The sequence below is a fragment of the Mustelus asterias genome, chromosome 5 (genome assembly GCF_964213995.1).
Source record: "Mustelus asterias chromosome 5, sMusAst1.hap1.1, whole genome shotgun sequence".
NCBI lineage: Eukaryota > Metazoa > Chordata > Chondrichthyes > Carcharhiniformes > Triakidae > Mustelus > Mustelus asterias.
Genome location: NC_135805.1, coordinates 39,299,887 through 39,316,717, shown reverse-complemented (window position 1 = coordinate 39,316,717; position 16,831 = coordinate 39,299,887). Strand labels below are relative to the sequence as shown.

At 44.2% G+C, this 16,831-nt stretch overlaps 1 protein-coding gene across 1 annotated transcript in view; it reads left to right on the top strand.

Annotated features, from left to right (window-relative positions):
- Positions 1-16,831, top strand: part of LOC144494077 (glutamate receptor ionotropic, kainate 2) — a 481,311-nt gene that overhangs the window by 280,994 nt on the left and 183,486 nt on the right. Inside the window, exons 7-8 of the mRNA XM_078213654.1 lie at positions 12,835-12,978; positions 16,405-16,512. Coding sequence (XP_078069780.1) covers positions 12,835-12,978; positions 16,405-16,512 — 252 coding nt within the window. The remainder of the gene's footprint in view (positions 1-12,834; positions 12,979-16,404; positions 16,513-16,831) is intronic.

Sequence of the window (16,831 nt, the reverse complement as noted above, 5' to 3'; positions counted from 1 at the left end):
GGTGCAGATCAGCCATGATCTGACTGAATAACAGAGTGAGCTCATGGGGTTGAATGACATTCTCTTGTTCCTGTGATTAGAAAATGCATAATTTGATTGCAAACAGTAATTGGCTCTGAGAATGATATGCAAGCTAGTAGGTAATTTTCAGTATCTGAAGCTACTAACTGAGAAGGAGGAACTGACAGACACCACAGGGATTGGATCAATTGCTCGCTCCCTTCAGAGAATGTGAAGGGAGAGGAAAGGGAAAATTGAACGTGGGCTTTGGTTTCATATGCTCTGCACCGAAAAGGCATTTTGAATGTCTAATGATGTATGATTGTAGCCTGCTTCCCCACGGTTGACTAAAATTTTCAATGGTGTTAGGAAAGCTGCAAGAAATACTAAGTGGAATTCTCCCATGCCCCCACCTTCAGGATAAATGGCGGGTTATAGAATCCCTACAGTGCAGAAGGAGACCATTCGGCCCATTGAGTCTGCACCAACTCTCCAAAAGAGCATCTTACCCAGGCCATATCCCTGTTACCCCATTTATTTACCCCGCTAATCCCCCCTAATCTACACATCTTGAGACGCTAAGGGACAATTTGCTTGCACATCTTTGGACTGTGGGAGGAAACCAGAGCACTTGGACGAAACCCACGCAGGCACGTTGAGAACGTGCAAATTCCACACAGACAGTCACCCAAGGCCAGAATTGAACCCAGGTCACTGGCGCTGTGAGGCAGCAGTGCTAACCATTTGCCACTGTGCCGCCCTGTGAAAGAGAGGAAAATTAAGCGGGAGGCCCAAAAATCAGTTTTACACCAGCGTGAGTTTTTAGTGGGATCTTACGATGCTGCCTACCACGGCAGATCAGGAATCTTGCTCGAGGCCAGTGTAAAATTGGTTTGCCTCCCACTAATGGGTTGAGCTCCTTTAAATTGCTCCTAAAAGCCTATCTCTTTGACCAAGTCTTTTGGTCACCTGACCTAATATTTTCTTAGAAACAAAATGTGATTCCCCTTTTTGTGAAGCAGCTCGGGAGATTTGACAATATTGCAGACGCTATATGACTGGAAGTTGTTCTTGCTGTTAACTGGGATAAGTCAGTAATCCTGGACTGCCTAGGAATTCCTCCACCTAAATCCTCAATAAACCCATCACAATTCCAGGTGGGGATTGGGGGGAGGTGGGGAGTGGTGGGGAGGGGTGGGGGGGTGGATCAGTTATCTTTCTGGACATGGGTATTTGCTGCAGTTGGAGCAGATGCGACAAAGGGCAGCCTTACCTCTGTGATACTGGCTGTTCCCCTGGTCGCCTGCTACCACTGATTTTCTGGTATGGTCTTTTTGGAGCAGGCATCTCTAATGCCCCTTCTGGGCATGGCCCAACCTTCTCAATGAATGTTCCTGTGAATGATTGTGATATTGACTAAGATTTTGACTATCATGCCCTAATATCACCTTATGTTGCTCGGTGTCTGTAAAGTGACTTGGGATGTTGTATTATGTTAAGAGCACTTTTTAAGCACGTATTGCTGTTAAATTGCGATGAGGTCCATGTCACAACCCAAGGGAGGAGGTCAAAATTTTTAAATCCCAGGAAAAATTTGTAATACTGGCACTAGTAATACTGGCCGGAATTTTCCAGCCCTTCCCACTGGCGGGATATTCTGGTCCCACCAAATGTGACCCTGTGCCGTGTGTTTTCCAGCACTGCAACAGGTGTGCAATGCCAATGACTAGTTAAGTTGGCAGGACTGGAAGATCTCGCTGGCAGCCAATGGCGAGTTGCCTCCACTGCTGGAAAATCCACCATGGGAAAGGAGGGGGAGGGGGTGGTGGAAAATCCCAGCCACTGAGTTCTATTTTAAGCCAATCAAAGAACAAAGAACAATACAGCACAGGAACAGGCCCTTCGGCCCTCCAAGCCTGCGCCGCTCATGTGCCCACTAGACCATTCTTTTGTATCCCTCCATTCCCAGTCTGTTCATGTGGCTATCTAGATAAGTCTTAAATGATCCCAGCGTGTCCGCCTCAATCACCTTGCTTGGCAGTGCATTCCAGGCCCCCACCACTCTCTGTGTAAAATACGTCCCCCTGACATCTGTGTTGAACCTTGCCCCCCTCACCTTGAACTCGTGACCCCTTGTGTTCGTCACCTCCGACCTGGGAAAAACCTTCCCACTGTTCACCCTATCTATGCCCTTGATAATTTTATACACCTCTATTAGATCGCCCCTCATCCTCCATCTTTCCAGGGAGAACAACCCCAGTTAACCCAATCTCTCCTCATAGCTAAGACCCTCCATACCAGGCAACATCCTGGTAAACCTTCTCTGTACTCTCTCCAAAGCCTCCACGTCCTTCTGGTAGTGTGGCGACCAGAACTGGACGCAGTATTCCAAATGTGGCCTAACCATCGTTCTGTACAGCTGCAACAGCATATGCCAACTTTTATATTCTATGCCCCTTCCAATAAAGGCAAGCATGCCATATGCCTTCTTCACCACCCTCTCCACCTGTGCTGCCACCTTTAAGGATCTGTGGACTTGTACACCCAGGTCCCTCTGTGTGTCTATATTCCTGATGGTTCTGCCATATATTGTATAGCTCCCCCTTACATTAGATCGACCAAAATGCATCACTTCGCATTTATCTGGATTAAATTCCATCTGCCATTTCTCCGCCCAATGTTCCAGCCTATCTATATCCTGTTGTATTCTCTGACAATGTTCATCACTATCTGCAACTCCAGCAATCTTCGTGTCGTCTGCAAACTTACTGATCACACCGGTTACATCTTCCTCCAAATCATTTATATATATCACAAACAGCAGAGGTCCCAGTACAGAGCCCTGCGGAACACCACTAGTCACAGACCTCCAACCGGAAAAAGACCCCTCCACTGCTACCCTCTGTCTTCTATGGCTAAGCCAGTTCTCCACCCATCTAGCTAGCTCACCATTTATCCCGTGAGATTTAACCTTTTGCACCAGCCTGCCATGAGGGACCTTGTCAAACGCTTTACTAAAATCCATATAGATGACATCCGCTCAACGTCAAGCTCACCGGCCTATAATTACCCGGGCTATCCTTGCTACCCTTCTTAAATAACGGGACCACATTTGCTATCCTCCAATCCTCTGGGACCCCACCTGTGTCCAGTGAAGAGACAAAGATTTCTGTTAGAGGCCCAGCAATTGCATCTCTTGCCTCCCTGAGGAGTCTAGGATAGATGCCATCTGAGCCTGGGGATTTGTCTGTCTTAATGTTTCCTAAAAAACCTAACACTTCCTCCCTTGTAATTGAGATTTTTTCTAACGGGTCAACACATCTCTCTGAGACACTACCAGTCAATATGTCCCTCTCCTTTGTGAATACTGATGCAAAGTATTCGTTTAGGATCTCACCTACTTCCTTTGGTTCTCAGCATAATTCCCCTCCTTTGTACCTGAGAGGTCCGATTCTTTCCCTAACAACCCTCTTGTTCCTAATGAATGTATAAAATGCCTTAGGATTCTCCTTAATCCTGTCTGCCAAGGACATTTCGTGACCCTTTTTTGCCCTTCTAAGTCCCTGTTTGAGTTATTTTCTACTTTCTCTGTATTCCTCCAGTGTTCCATCTGTTTTTAGCTGCCTGGACCTCTGGACCTCATGTATGCCTCTATTTTCTTTTTGATTAGACCCACAATTTCACTGGTTATCTACGGCTCTCGAATCCTACCTTTCCTATCCTTCCTCTTTACAGGCATATGCCTGTCCTGCAGTCCTATCAACTGCTCCCTAAAAGACTCCCACATGCCAGATGTGGATTTACCCTTGAACAGCCTCTCCCAATCAACAGCCACGAAATCCTGCCTAATCCGGCTGTAGTTAGCCTTCCCCCAATTCAGTACCTTACCCATAGGACAAGACTCATCTTTTTCCATGACTATCCTAAAGTTTACAGAATTGTGGTCACTATTTGCTACATGTTCCCCTACTGCAACTTTGATGACCTGACCGGGCTCATTCCCCAGTACTAGGTCCAGTATAGCCCCCTCTCTAGTTGGACTGTCAACATATTGTTCCAAAGAACCTTCCTGTACGCATTTTATAAATTCTTCCCCGTCCAGGCCCCCAGCCCTAAGCGATTTCCATTCTATGTGAGGGAAATTAAAATCTCCCACTACAACAACCCTATTTTTTCTGCACCTGTCCAGAATCTCCTTACATATCCGTTCCTCAACTTCTCGTGGGCCGTTGGGAGGCCTGTAGTATACCCCCAGCATAGTGACTGCGCCCTTCCTGTTTCTGAGCTCCACCCACAGTGACTCGTTACCTGACCCTTCCATATTGTCCACCCTCTGTACCGCTGTAATATGCTCCCTAACCAGCATTGCTACTCCCCCACTTCTCCTCGCCTCTCCTCTGTCTCGCCTAAAATACTTGTACCCCGGAATATTCAGCTGCCAGTCCTGTCCTTCTTTTAACCAAGTCTCTATCACTGCAACCACATCCAAGTTCCGCGCAAGCATTAAGGCTCTAAGCTCGTCTGTCTTGCCCGTGACACTCCTTGCATTGAAGCAGATGCACTCCAGACCTCCAGGCCCACTGAGGTCATCCTCCCCCAGAATGTCCTTCCTCTTAGATAGCCTTGTCTTGGCCCCAACCTCGTCCCCAGCCTCTATGCTTATTGATCTATTGTTCTGATTCCCACCCCTCTGCCACATTAGTTTAAACCCACCCAAACCACACTAGCAAAACTCCCAGCTAGGATATTCATACCCCTCCAGTTTAGGTGCAACCCGTCCTTCTTGTACAGGTGCCATCCTCTCTTGAAGACTTCCTAGTGATCCACGAATTCGACACCCTCCCTCCTGCACCAGTTCTTTAGCCACGCGTTCAGCTGTGCAGTCTCCCTGCTCTTCGCCTCACTAGCTTGTGGCACTGGGAGTAGTCCAGAGATCGCTACCCTAGAGGTCCTGCTTTTTAGCCTACTACCCAACTCCCTGAATTGCTCTCGCAGGACCTCCCTGCTCTTTCTGCCTACGTCATTTGCACCAATGTGGATAATGACGTCTGTCTGGTTACCCGCCTTTTTTAGGATGCTTCCTACCCGCTCAGAGACATCCAGGACCCCGGCACCAGGGAGGCAGACTACCATCCTGGAGTCTCGTTCACGCCCACAGAACCGCCTGTCTGTGCCTCTAACCATTTCATCCCCCACTACTATTGCTCTCCTGGTTCCCCTCTTTCCCTTCTGAGCCAAGACCAGTTTGAGCAAGTTTTACTGGTTTTTTTCTTTGATTTGATTGGATTTGATTTATTATTGTCACATGTGTTAGTATACAGTGAAAAGTATTGTTTCTTGCATGCTTTACAGACAAAGCATACCGTTCATAGAGAAGGAAAGCAGAGGGTGCAGATTGTAGTGTTGCAGTCATAGCTAGGGTGTAGAATTGGGAAGTGTTCCACACTGTTGTATGTGTCTCAGCAGACTGGAATTCCTGAAATTAGGTGCCACAACCTCCTGGTAAGAGCAGTTTTAGTTTGGGACCGGCCTAACATTTGTCAAGTCCTGCTTGCTTTTGAGAAGGATAAACTTGCAAACATTGCAAGATCTGCGCATTTAGTGATATGCAACAATCAGTGCTTTCACACTGTGTTAACCACAGCGGCATGCACTAAGTAATAATTCACAGTGCAGCATTCGTTTGCAGAAAGTGTTGTGGAGGAACTGTTCCAAAAGATTGTGCGATAATGTAGTGACTTAAGCAGAATAACTGGTAGAACAGATTGCACCATGCCAATGGGTGTTCAGTGCAGGAATAATTAAATGAGTCATTGAGACAGGCAGTATATATTGACTGTTCATGCAAAGTAACTCCCTGAAGGTTGTGATGGGGATTAATAAGGTGGAAAAATGGTCGAAGCCAAAGGCAAGTGCATATTGTTGCATCTCAAATTCAAAGCATCATTGGCCAATAACTGCTGCCATTCATTGCAATGTAACCTCTGGTATACATGATTAAATTTGTTTTAATCACCATATCGCAAATCCTTGTAGTAGAAATACATCCGTTTGAAAGCATCACCTGAAGTTATTTTCAAAATCGTAAAGATTTGTAGCCTTTTTTACATGTATGTTTTCAACAAAACCCACCATAGGCAAATGGAAAACGAAAGCATCACTTTACGTGCATCGGAGTGCCGGAGGCCAGATTTGGAAGCATGTGGAGAAATAGAATGGCACTCGTTTTAATGAGAATACAATGCAATTTAACAGTTCATAAAACAGTAAAATTTAATCCGACACTGCAGGTTTTATTAAATTTCACCGGGAGAAAAGCAGGCGTGTGACATGTGTGAGTTAACACTGATGATCTTAGACATAATAGACTTAATTAACTGATGCTGGGGAGAATAGTTTCCAAGCCATTGACCATTGATATTACTGAGCAAAGATAATAGTCTTTGTGACTTGGGGCTGGGATGGGGGTTAGGGTTGGGGTTGGTGGGGGGTGACGGTGGTGGCAGGAAACAGGAGTACTTCATTGATTGCGAATTATTTTGGGGAACCTTGGCATTGTGAAATGTGATGTATAATTGCAAGATTTTTTTTCTTTTTAGAACTTCTACAAAATGCTGGAAGTAGTCAGCAGTTTTGGATTAATCAAGTGTCGAGGCCGATAGCTTCCAAGATGTGTAGGTTAGAGGGATTAGTGGGGTAAATGTACAGGGCTGTGGGGATAGGGCCTGGGGTGGAATTGTGGTTGGTGCAGTCTCGATGGGCCGAATGGCCTCTTTCTGCACTGTAGGGATTCTATGATTTCTATCATTCTAGGTAAGAAAATTGACTTGCAGTCAATTTTGAAAACAGGTCAAACAAACACTTTGGGCGGGATTTTCCGCCTCCCCCTCTCCTTCATTTTATGGACACTGAGGGAAGATTATTGTCACCGCACCAGTTCACCAGAATCTCCATCTCTTTCCTGTACTGGGCGGCACGGTAGCACAGTGGTTAGCACTGCTGCCTCACAGTGCCAGGGACCCGGGTTCAATTTCCGGCTTGGGTCACTGGAGTTTGCACGTTCTCCCTGTGTCTGTGTGGGTTTCTTCCGGGTGCTCCGGTTTCCTCCCACATTCTGAAAGACGTGCTGGTTAGGTGCATTGACCCAAACAGGCACCAGACTGTGGTGACTTGGGGAATTTCGCAATAATTTCATTGCAGTGTTAAAGTAAGCCTTATTTGTGACTAATAAATAAACTTTAAAACTTTAAACTTTACTTCCTCTCGTCATTGTTTGAGATCCGAACCACTGTAGTGGTGTCATCAGCAAACCTGAAAATGGAGTTGGAGTAAAATTTGGCCTCACAATCGAAAGTGTATAGTGAATATAGTTAGGGACTGAGGACACAGCCTTGCGGGGCACCAGTGTTGAGGATAATCGTGAAGAAGGTGTCATTGCCTATCCTGACTGATTGCGGTCTGTGGGCTGGGAAGTCTAGAATCCATTTGCAGAGGGAGTAGCCGAGCCCAAGGCCACAGAGTTTGTAGATGAGTTTTGTTGGAATAATGGTGTTGAAGGCTGAGATGTGGTCAATAAGTAGGAGTCTGACATGTGTCCTTGTTATCCAGGTGTTTCAGGGTTGAGTGTAGGGCCAGGGAGATGGTCTCTGTGGACACCTTATGGCGATAGGTGAACTGTAGTGGATCCAGGCAATCTGGGAGACAAGTCCAGAATTACGGCCATCAAATGTTGGGTGCAGAGAAATGAAATGGAAATAAAAATGGAAACAGGTCCGGGTGCTCCGGTTTCCTCCCGCAGTCCGAAGTACGAGCTGGCTCGCTGCATTAGCCATGCTAAATTCTCTCTCAGTGTACCCGAACAGGTGCCGGAGTGTGGCAACGAGGGGATTTTCACAGTAACTTCACTGAAATGTCAATGTAAACCTACTTGTGACACTAATAAATAAATTAAACTAAACTAAAATGACACCCACTCATAATCATTTTACACCATTGCACAAAGTCAAGTTCAAGCCCACTGACTCATCACACTGCATAAAGCAGTTTTAATTTTTCTGAATTTAGGTTAAGGAGGCAATGAAAAAGTAAATGCATGCTGGATATTCTATCGAATCATACAGATCAAGGTCCCAGGTTTCACCTCCAATCCAGTCCACACAAGCTGAATAGCATCTCATATCATGAATAACATCGTTTGAATGTGGAACTCCGGATAGAACGAAACTCAGAGACAAAAGTGCAAGTGCTGGGACAGTCTTTTTATTATCTCATTATACAGCAAAACCTCATTGAGCACGACAATGACCTCAACCTTGTGGGGCAGTCTAGAACAAGGGGTCATCGAGAGGAGATAGATTCAGAACTGAGATGAGGAGAAACGGGGGTTGTGAATCTGTGGAACTCACTGCCCTAGAGTGCAGTGGAGGCAAGATCAATCAGCAGATTCAAGTTTAAGTTTAAGTTTATTTATTAATGTCACAAGTAGGCTTACATTAACACTGCAATGAAGTTACTGTGAAAATCCCCTAGTTGCCACACGCCGGCGGCCTGTTCGGGTACACTGAGAGAGAATTTAGCATGGCCAATGCACTTAACCAGCACGTCTTTCAGACTGTGGGAGGAAACCGGAGCACCCGGAGGAAATCCATGCAGACGTGGGGAGAATGTGCAGACTCCGCACAAACAGTGACCCAAGCCGGGAATGACTATGGGGAGCAGGCAGGAAAGTGGAGTTGAGACCAGGATTAAATCAGCCATGATCATGTTAAAAAGTGTAGCGGGCTCAAAGGGCTTACTTACCTAGTCCCGCTCCTAATTCCTATTTTATTCCACACTGCAGAATGTTTCTAATTCAATGTTACCATAAAACACCAAAGCTACAGTACAATACATCATGGCAGGTACTGAATAAGGGCTAGCTCCATGATGTTACCAATGGTGGGGAAGTCCAGAATGAGGGGGTCATAGTTTGAGGATAAGGGGTAAACCTTTTAGGACTGAGGTGAGGAGAAATTGCTTCATTCAGAGAGTGGTGAATCTGTTGAATTCACTACCACAGAAAGCAGTTGAGGCCAAAGCGTTGTGTGATTTCAAGAAGAAATTAGACAATAGCTCTTAGGGCTAAAGAGATCGAGGGATATGGGGAACGGTGGGATCAGGGTATTGAATTTGTTGATCAGCCAAGATCAAAATCAATGGCGGAGCAGGCTCAAAGGGCCGAATGGCCTACTCCTGCTTCTAATTTCTATGTTTCTGTGATGTAGAGCAAGCAGTCATACTTAAATAAAAGCAAAATACTGTGGAAGCTGGAATTGGAAACAAAAACAGAAAATGCTGGGAAAACTCAGCAGGTTGGGCAGCATCTGTGGAGAGAGAAAATAAAGTTAACATTTCAGTCTGTCCTGAAGAGGAGTCACGTGAACTCGAAGCATTAACTCTACCTTCTCTCTCCACAGATGCTGCCAGACCTGCTGAGTTTTTCCAGCATTTTCTGCTGTTGTTGGTGCAGTCATTCTTGTTCGTTTCCTTTTGAATGTTGTCCTCTATCCTCTGCGGTGCCTACTTGTGAGGCCTGGCATTGAGATGCACCAAGGAGGCGTTGCCTGTTTGATGCTTTTGTTGCATGTGGCTGATATGTAGAGGGAGAAAATATACTTTTGTCAAAGGCTTTCTATTGTTTTGCTGAGAGATGTGAAGAAAAAAAGCAAGGTTTATTTTTAGTAGAGCGAAAGGCACTCTGGGAAATATCCTGATCTGTTGTGTCCAGAGGGCTTTTCTAGTGCAGACATGCCACACTGTCGGAAATTCATTCAGTGGCATAATCAGGCACCATTTTATAGTCATAAAGTCATATAGTGCAGAAAAGGCCCTTCGGCCCATCGAGTCTGCACTGACAATAACTACCACTAAAGTCGCACTAATCCCATTTTTCTGCACAATACCCTTGAATATTATGATGTTTCAAGTGCCCATTCAAATATTTTTTAAAGGTTCCCAGGCAGTGCATTCCAGATTCCCACCACCCTCTGAATGAAAACATTTTTTCTCAAATCCCTTCTGAATCTCCTGCCCCTTATCCTAAAACTATGCCTCTCATGATTGATCCCTCAGCCAAGGGGAACAGCTGTACCCTTCTCACCCTGTCCATACCGTTCATAATCTTCTAAACCTCAATCATGTCTCCCCTCAACCTTCGCTGCTCTATATCAGGTACTTAAATATTTTTCAACATTACTTTGCACCATTTTTTAAAATGGGTCAACTTGTGTCTGCATAAATATGCTGCAAGCCCATTTGGACAGGTCGAAGTACAACATTTGAACACTGGATTTATTATTTCCAGCTTTTCAAACTGGACTTATAGTAATAAGAATTTTCATATGGTGACCCTCGTGCTGGAAAAACAGTAATAATTGCATTTATATCAATGCGACACGGTGGTGACACTGTGGCACAGTGGTTAGCACTGCTGCTTCACAGCGCCAGGGACGTGGGTTCAATTCTCGGCTTGGGTCACTGTCTGTGTGGAGTCTGCACATTCTCCTCATGTCTGCTTGGGTTTCCTCCAGGTGCTCCGGTTTCCTTCCACAGTCCAAAAGACGTGCTGGTTAGGTGCATTGGCCATGCTAAATTCTCCCTCAGTGTACCTGAACAGGCGCCGGAATGTGGCGATGAGGGAATTTTCTCAGTAACCTCATTGCACTGTTAATGTAAGTCTACTTGTGACGCCAATGAATAAACTTAAAACTTATTTATATCGTTCCGTATCCTGTTGAAAAATGTGAAGGCAGTTGACACAAGGAGAACACAAATTGCAGCCACCGAATTATCGCAACCACAGGAAGCTGGAGTTTCTGGCTCAAAACTGGCTGAGTGTCCGCCATATCAGCACTGGGATCTTAATCAGCACGACATGTCTGATGAACGCAGAGCAGCAATCGACAAAGGCAGTAGGAGGCTGAACGACATAAGTCAAAAGAGTACAAAAGATAATATTAAAACAAAGGTGCTCTCGCCAAACTGCAAATTGAGAAGTGCATTCAATTATCGTCACTGAAGCAGAATGGGGAAATTTAATTTGGATAAGGGGACACAGGCTTAAAGTGGCAAAAGGCAAATTTAGGTCGATAAAAGCTGGAGTGGATTTGGATAAAGAGGAGTTATTGAGAAAATAATTGGTTGCTGGGTTTTTCTGTACATATTGTTTTTTATTCATTCATGGGACATGGGCATCGCTGGTTGGCCAGCATTTATTGCCCTTCTCTAGTTGCCCTTGGAGAGCATTTGAGAGTCAACCACATTGCTGTGGCTGATGTCACATGTAGGCCAGACTGGGTTAGGATGGCAAATTTCCTTCCCTGAAGGACATTAGTGAACCAGATGGATTTTTCCAACAATCGACAATGGTTTTATGGTCATCAGTGGATTTTTAATTCCAGATTTTTAAAATTGAATTCGAATTCCACCACCTGCCATGGCGGGATTCGAACCCAGGTCCCTAGAACATTGGCTGAGTTTCTGGATTAATAGTCTAGCGATAATACCACTGGGCTATTGCCTCCCCCATGATGGAATGATGGAAGGTGGGCCAAATGACCTTCCTTTTCAGGAATAACCCAACACACTGTATCACGGAATGATGGGATGCAGGAATGTGTTGGTGATTTTCCACACATTGAGCCCTGTTACAAATCTGCTTAGTGGTGACCAGAAGCTTCTCTAAAGGAGTTGGGGGAGTGATGTAATATTATCACAGATCATTGATTTTGGTTGAGCGAATGTATGAAGAGTTACGGAACCTTGATGGATGGATATAATTACAATACATATGAGCCAGAATTGAACTGAATGGTGGTATAGGTTCATTGGGCTGAATCACCTACTCCTGTTCTTATGAATGCTCAATAAGTTCTTATCAAAATTCCTCTATCTGCTATTTTATAGAATCAGAGAATCCCTGTAGTTCAGAAGGAGGCCATTCAACCCATCGAGTATGCACCGACCACAATGCCACCCAGGCCTTATTCCCATAACCCCACATATTCATCCTGTTAATCCCCTGACACGAAGGGGCAATTTAGTTTTTAACCAGTGTTACCCCATTTTAAATATGTGGCTTAATGCCTCAATTTAAAATAATAGATCAAGGAATTTAATATAAAAGTATCAAGCTACCATATGACAGTTTTATCCATGCTCCACAAGGAGCGCTGACCGTTTCATGAGAACAATACAGGCCACTGGCAGAGAACAATGTTGAATTCCAGCCCTGGCAGCATCCCATACCTGGACACAGAATGCCAGAAGCAGTCAACCGAGTCCCAGAAGCGAGGAAAACAGCCCAGAACAAACCCTACAGCCGCAGCGCGAGTTAAGACTGATCTGTGCCCCTTCAACAAGATGAATTTGGCGGGTAGAGACAGACTTCCCAGCAGAGAGACTCTCGATAAAGAAATGATTATCAGACCCGCCAAGAAAGATTTTGTATGATTTTCAATTTCATATATTTTTCATTAACATCTTAACAAAAGGGTGCTGCAAAAAAAGGAAAAATCTGACACATTTATGATTACCCGCAGGTGCTAAATGGCATTTTACTTTGTAGAAATGGATGTAACAAGCTCAGTATTTCTTAAGAAAAAAGCAGAGGCAGAAAATAAAACCGACAGATGCTGGAAATAACCAAAGAAGAGAAATGCGGAACAGGTCCAATGGTTGGCATTTCGGGCGCGACCTTTCGTCATTATCTATTTGAGTCACTGGGGTGTCTGATGTCAATGTCCCTGGTTGGTAGCATTGTGTGATTTGATTATTGTCTTGTGTTTCTAATTTCAGACAAATGCTGCCTTAGTTTATGATGCAGTTCATGTTGTTTCGGTGGCTGTGCAGCAGTCGCCACAGATGACCGTCAGCTCCTTACAGTGTAACAGGCACAAACCCTGGCGTTTTGGGAGTCGCTTCATGAAGTTCATTAAAGAGGTACTTCATGTTTGGAACTTTTAATCCTTGTCTCCCTTTCAATTCCAACCTATTTACTCTCCACCCAATATCAGCTTTATGTTCTTTGCAAATAGAGCATTAACTGCATGAATGCCAAGAATCTATTGAACGCACTCCTCAATGACATGGAGCTATAGTTCCCTCTTCTCTTGAAAGAAAATGATCTCCTTTCTTCTCCATTAATTGCAGACACCATGGAAGGGTCTCATGGTTTTGATGATTGCACATTTATTCGCTCAGTAAGAAGTCTCACAACACCAGGTTAAAGTCCAACAGTTTTATTTGGAATCACGAGCTTTCGGAGCACTGCTCCTTCATCAGGTATGTGCTCCTGATGAAGGAGCAGTGCTCCAAAAACTCCTGATTCGAAATAAACCTATTGGATTTTAACCTGGTGTTGTGAGACTTCTTACTGAGCGAATAAATGTGCAATCATCAAAACCATGAGACTTCTTACTGTGCCCACCCCAGTCCAATGCCAGCATCTCCACATCATTCATTAGTTGACAAAATAGTCGCAAAGCCCCTATAATGATAATTCTTTAACACTCCTCGAGTATCTAGTAGACCACTATAAAAATATAACGTTGTAAAGGTTGGGCGTCGGCTGCAGATTATATGAAGGTTTTCCAAAATGGCTGAATAGTAATTTCAGGCAGCCAGCAGAAGATCCAAATAAAGTTGTGGAGGATATGTGGCCCAGAGAAGTGATGATAAAAGAATATCAGTCAAGTAACTCCAGGACAGCTTTTTCTCATCCTGGTTAATTGAAGGATCAATGGTCTCATGTACTTTCAATAATGTCCTGCAACTTAAGCAAGTCATAGAAGCATTGAGGTATACCGCATGGAAACAGGCCCTTTGTCCCAACTTGTCCATGCCACCCCTTTTTTTTAACCACTAAGCTAGTCCCAATTACCCACGTTTGGCCCATATCCCTCTATAGCCATCTTGCCATGTAACTAAATTCTTTTTAAAAGACAAAATTGTACCTACTACTATCTCTGGCAGCTTGCTCCAGACACTCACCACCCTCTGTGTGAAAAAAATTGCCCCTCTGGACCCTTTTGTATCTCTCCCCTCTCACTTCAAACCTATGCCCTCTAGTTTTAGATTCCGCTACCTTTGGGAAAAGATGTTGACCATCTCGCTGATCGGTGCCCCTCATTATTTTATAGACCTCTATAAGATCACCTCTAAGCCTCCTTCGCTCCAGGGGAAGAAATTCCCTGTCTATCCAGCCTCTCCTTATAACTCAAACAATCAAGTCCCGGTTGCATCCTAGTAAATCTTTTCTGCACTCTTTCTAGTTTAATTCAATTTGGTAAAGTTGTTTGGTAAAGTGATGGTTCATGCTGAAGTTAATGCAGGATGATACAAGGCTTCGTTATTTCCCTATTCCAAAGCAGCATGATGATCTTCACTGCCTACCATCAGTGGCAATTTTCTTTATGGTCATCTTCAATCTGCTATTACCTCCCAGCTGAGTCTAACTTTCTGTGTACTGTGCTCCTGAACATCTCCAGGTATGGTGGCACAGTGTTAGCACTGTTGTCTCACAGCGCCAGGGACCTGGGTTCAATTCCCAGCTTGTGTCAGTGTCTGTGTGGAGTCTGCACATTCTCTCCAGGTCTGTGTGGGTTTCCTGTGGGTGCTCCGGTTTTCTCCCACAGTCATTAGTAAGTATGTAGAAGACTGTGTGCCAAAGAAGCAAATCCGTGTGTTTCCCAACCAGAAACCATGGATGAACAGCGATATCCACTGCTTGCTGAATCCCAGGTCTGAGGCATTCAAGTCAGGTGACCCTGACCTATACAAGAAATGATGTGTAGTTGCCGGTTAACTTTAACCTGGTGTTGTTAAAACTCTTACTATACAAGAAAGTCAGATGTCACCTAAGGAGATCCATCAAAGAGGCCAAAAGACAGTACCGGACCAAGCTAAAGTCCCAGGCTAGTCACGTGGACCCCTGCCAACTATGGCAAGCTCTGCAAAACATAACAAGCTACAAGATGAAGGCACCAATTCACCCCTCCCTGATGAGTTCAATGCATTTTATTCCCGTTTTGAGCAACCAGCATAACTTAAGACCCCATGTACGCTGCACATTCTCTCTTCCACCTTCTTGCATCAGGAAAAAGATACAAAAGTCTGAGGACACGTACTGACCGACTCAAGAACAGCTTCTTCCCTGCTGCTGTCAGACTTTTGAATGGACTTATCTTGCATTAAGTTGATCTTTCTCCACACCCTAGCTATGACTGTAATACTACATTCGCACTCTCTCGTTTCCTTCTCTATGGACAGTATGTTTTATCTGTACAGCACGCAAGAAACAATACTTTTCACTGTTTGTTAATACATGTGACAATAATAAATCAAATCAAATCAAATCAAAAAGAACAGCTTCTTCTTTGCTGCCATCAGCCTTTTGAATGGACCTACCTTGCATTCAGTTGATCTTTATCTTCACCCCAGCTATGAGTGTAACACTACATTCTGCACTCTCTCCTTTCCTTCTCTATGTACGGTATGCTTTGTCTGTATAGTGCTCGAGAAACAATACTTTTCACTGTATACTAATACATGTGACAATAATAAATGAAATCAAATCAAATAGGTCTGAAAGACATGCTGGTTAGGCTATGCTAAATTATCTCCCTCAGTGAACCCGAACAGGCGCTGGAGCGTGGCGACAAGGGATTTTCACAGTAACTTCATTGTAATGTTAATGTAAACCTACCTGTGACTAATAAATATACTTAAAACTTAAGGTAGTTGACTCTAGTAACGTAATCCTGCTGCCTGAGTGCATATTATCAGTCGGAAGTCTCCTTTTTCCCTCACTGCGCCGAATCCTCCTTTTGTCTGCTGCATTGCACGAATCCTGTCAATGGATTGTATACCCATGTTGTAGAACCATAAAATCCCTATAGTGCAGGAGGTGGCCATGCGGCCCATCAACTCTGCATCAACCCTTCGAAAGAGCATCTCACCCAGGTTATTCACCACCATGAGAGTCAATGATTAAGGCACTGCTTAGAAAATGTTAAAGTGTACCTGCTAGCAGCTTGTTACACTTTGTTTAACCTCTGCATGGCTTTTACTGATGTAGGAAGTCTCAATATTGCTGTGTGTCTCATGATTCTCTCCCTGCTGGCAGAGTCATATTTTCTATTAGAGGCCATGACAGTACGGGAACTGAGTTCACCACTGTTAGTGATCAGTAAGGCCCACTGGTGATTATTTTTACCATCCACCACTTACAGTGGGTAAATTGTGTTAACTCCGATATGATTGTTATAAGCAGCAGCGAATATAGGTGAATCCAAATGAACACGGTCAGTTTTTCCCAATGTGAATCTGTGCTTTACTTATTTTGCTTAACTTTGTTTCTTTATCTAGGCCCACTGGGAAGGACTGACAGGCCGAATTATATTTAATAGTACCAACGGCTTGAGAACAGATTTTGATTTGGATGTGATTAGCCTCAAGGAGGAAGGCCTTGAGAAGGTACTGAGTTATTTTTGTTAAGTGATTGGCTGATAGAAAAAAAGAACATGATGAGTCATTAGCTAGGAAATGAAAACGTTTAATCTGTGTTTGGCAAGATGACTGCATATGTGTCTGTGTTTATACTCCCATGAATAATTCATCTGTCAATGAAAGCACACTTAAAAGTAGAAAAACTTGATTCAGATCTGATATCAGGGCTTAAACATACACGGCCTTGCCCATTGGGAAAGCAAATCAGAATTTGCTGGATGTATATAGGAATGTTGAGATAAGTACATTTTAATGATGTCCTTTTCTTGCTGGAGCTTTGCATCCA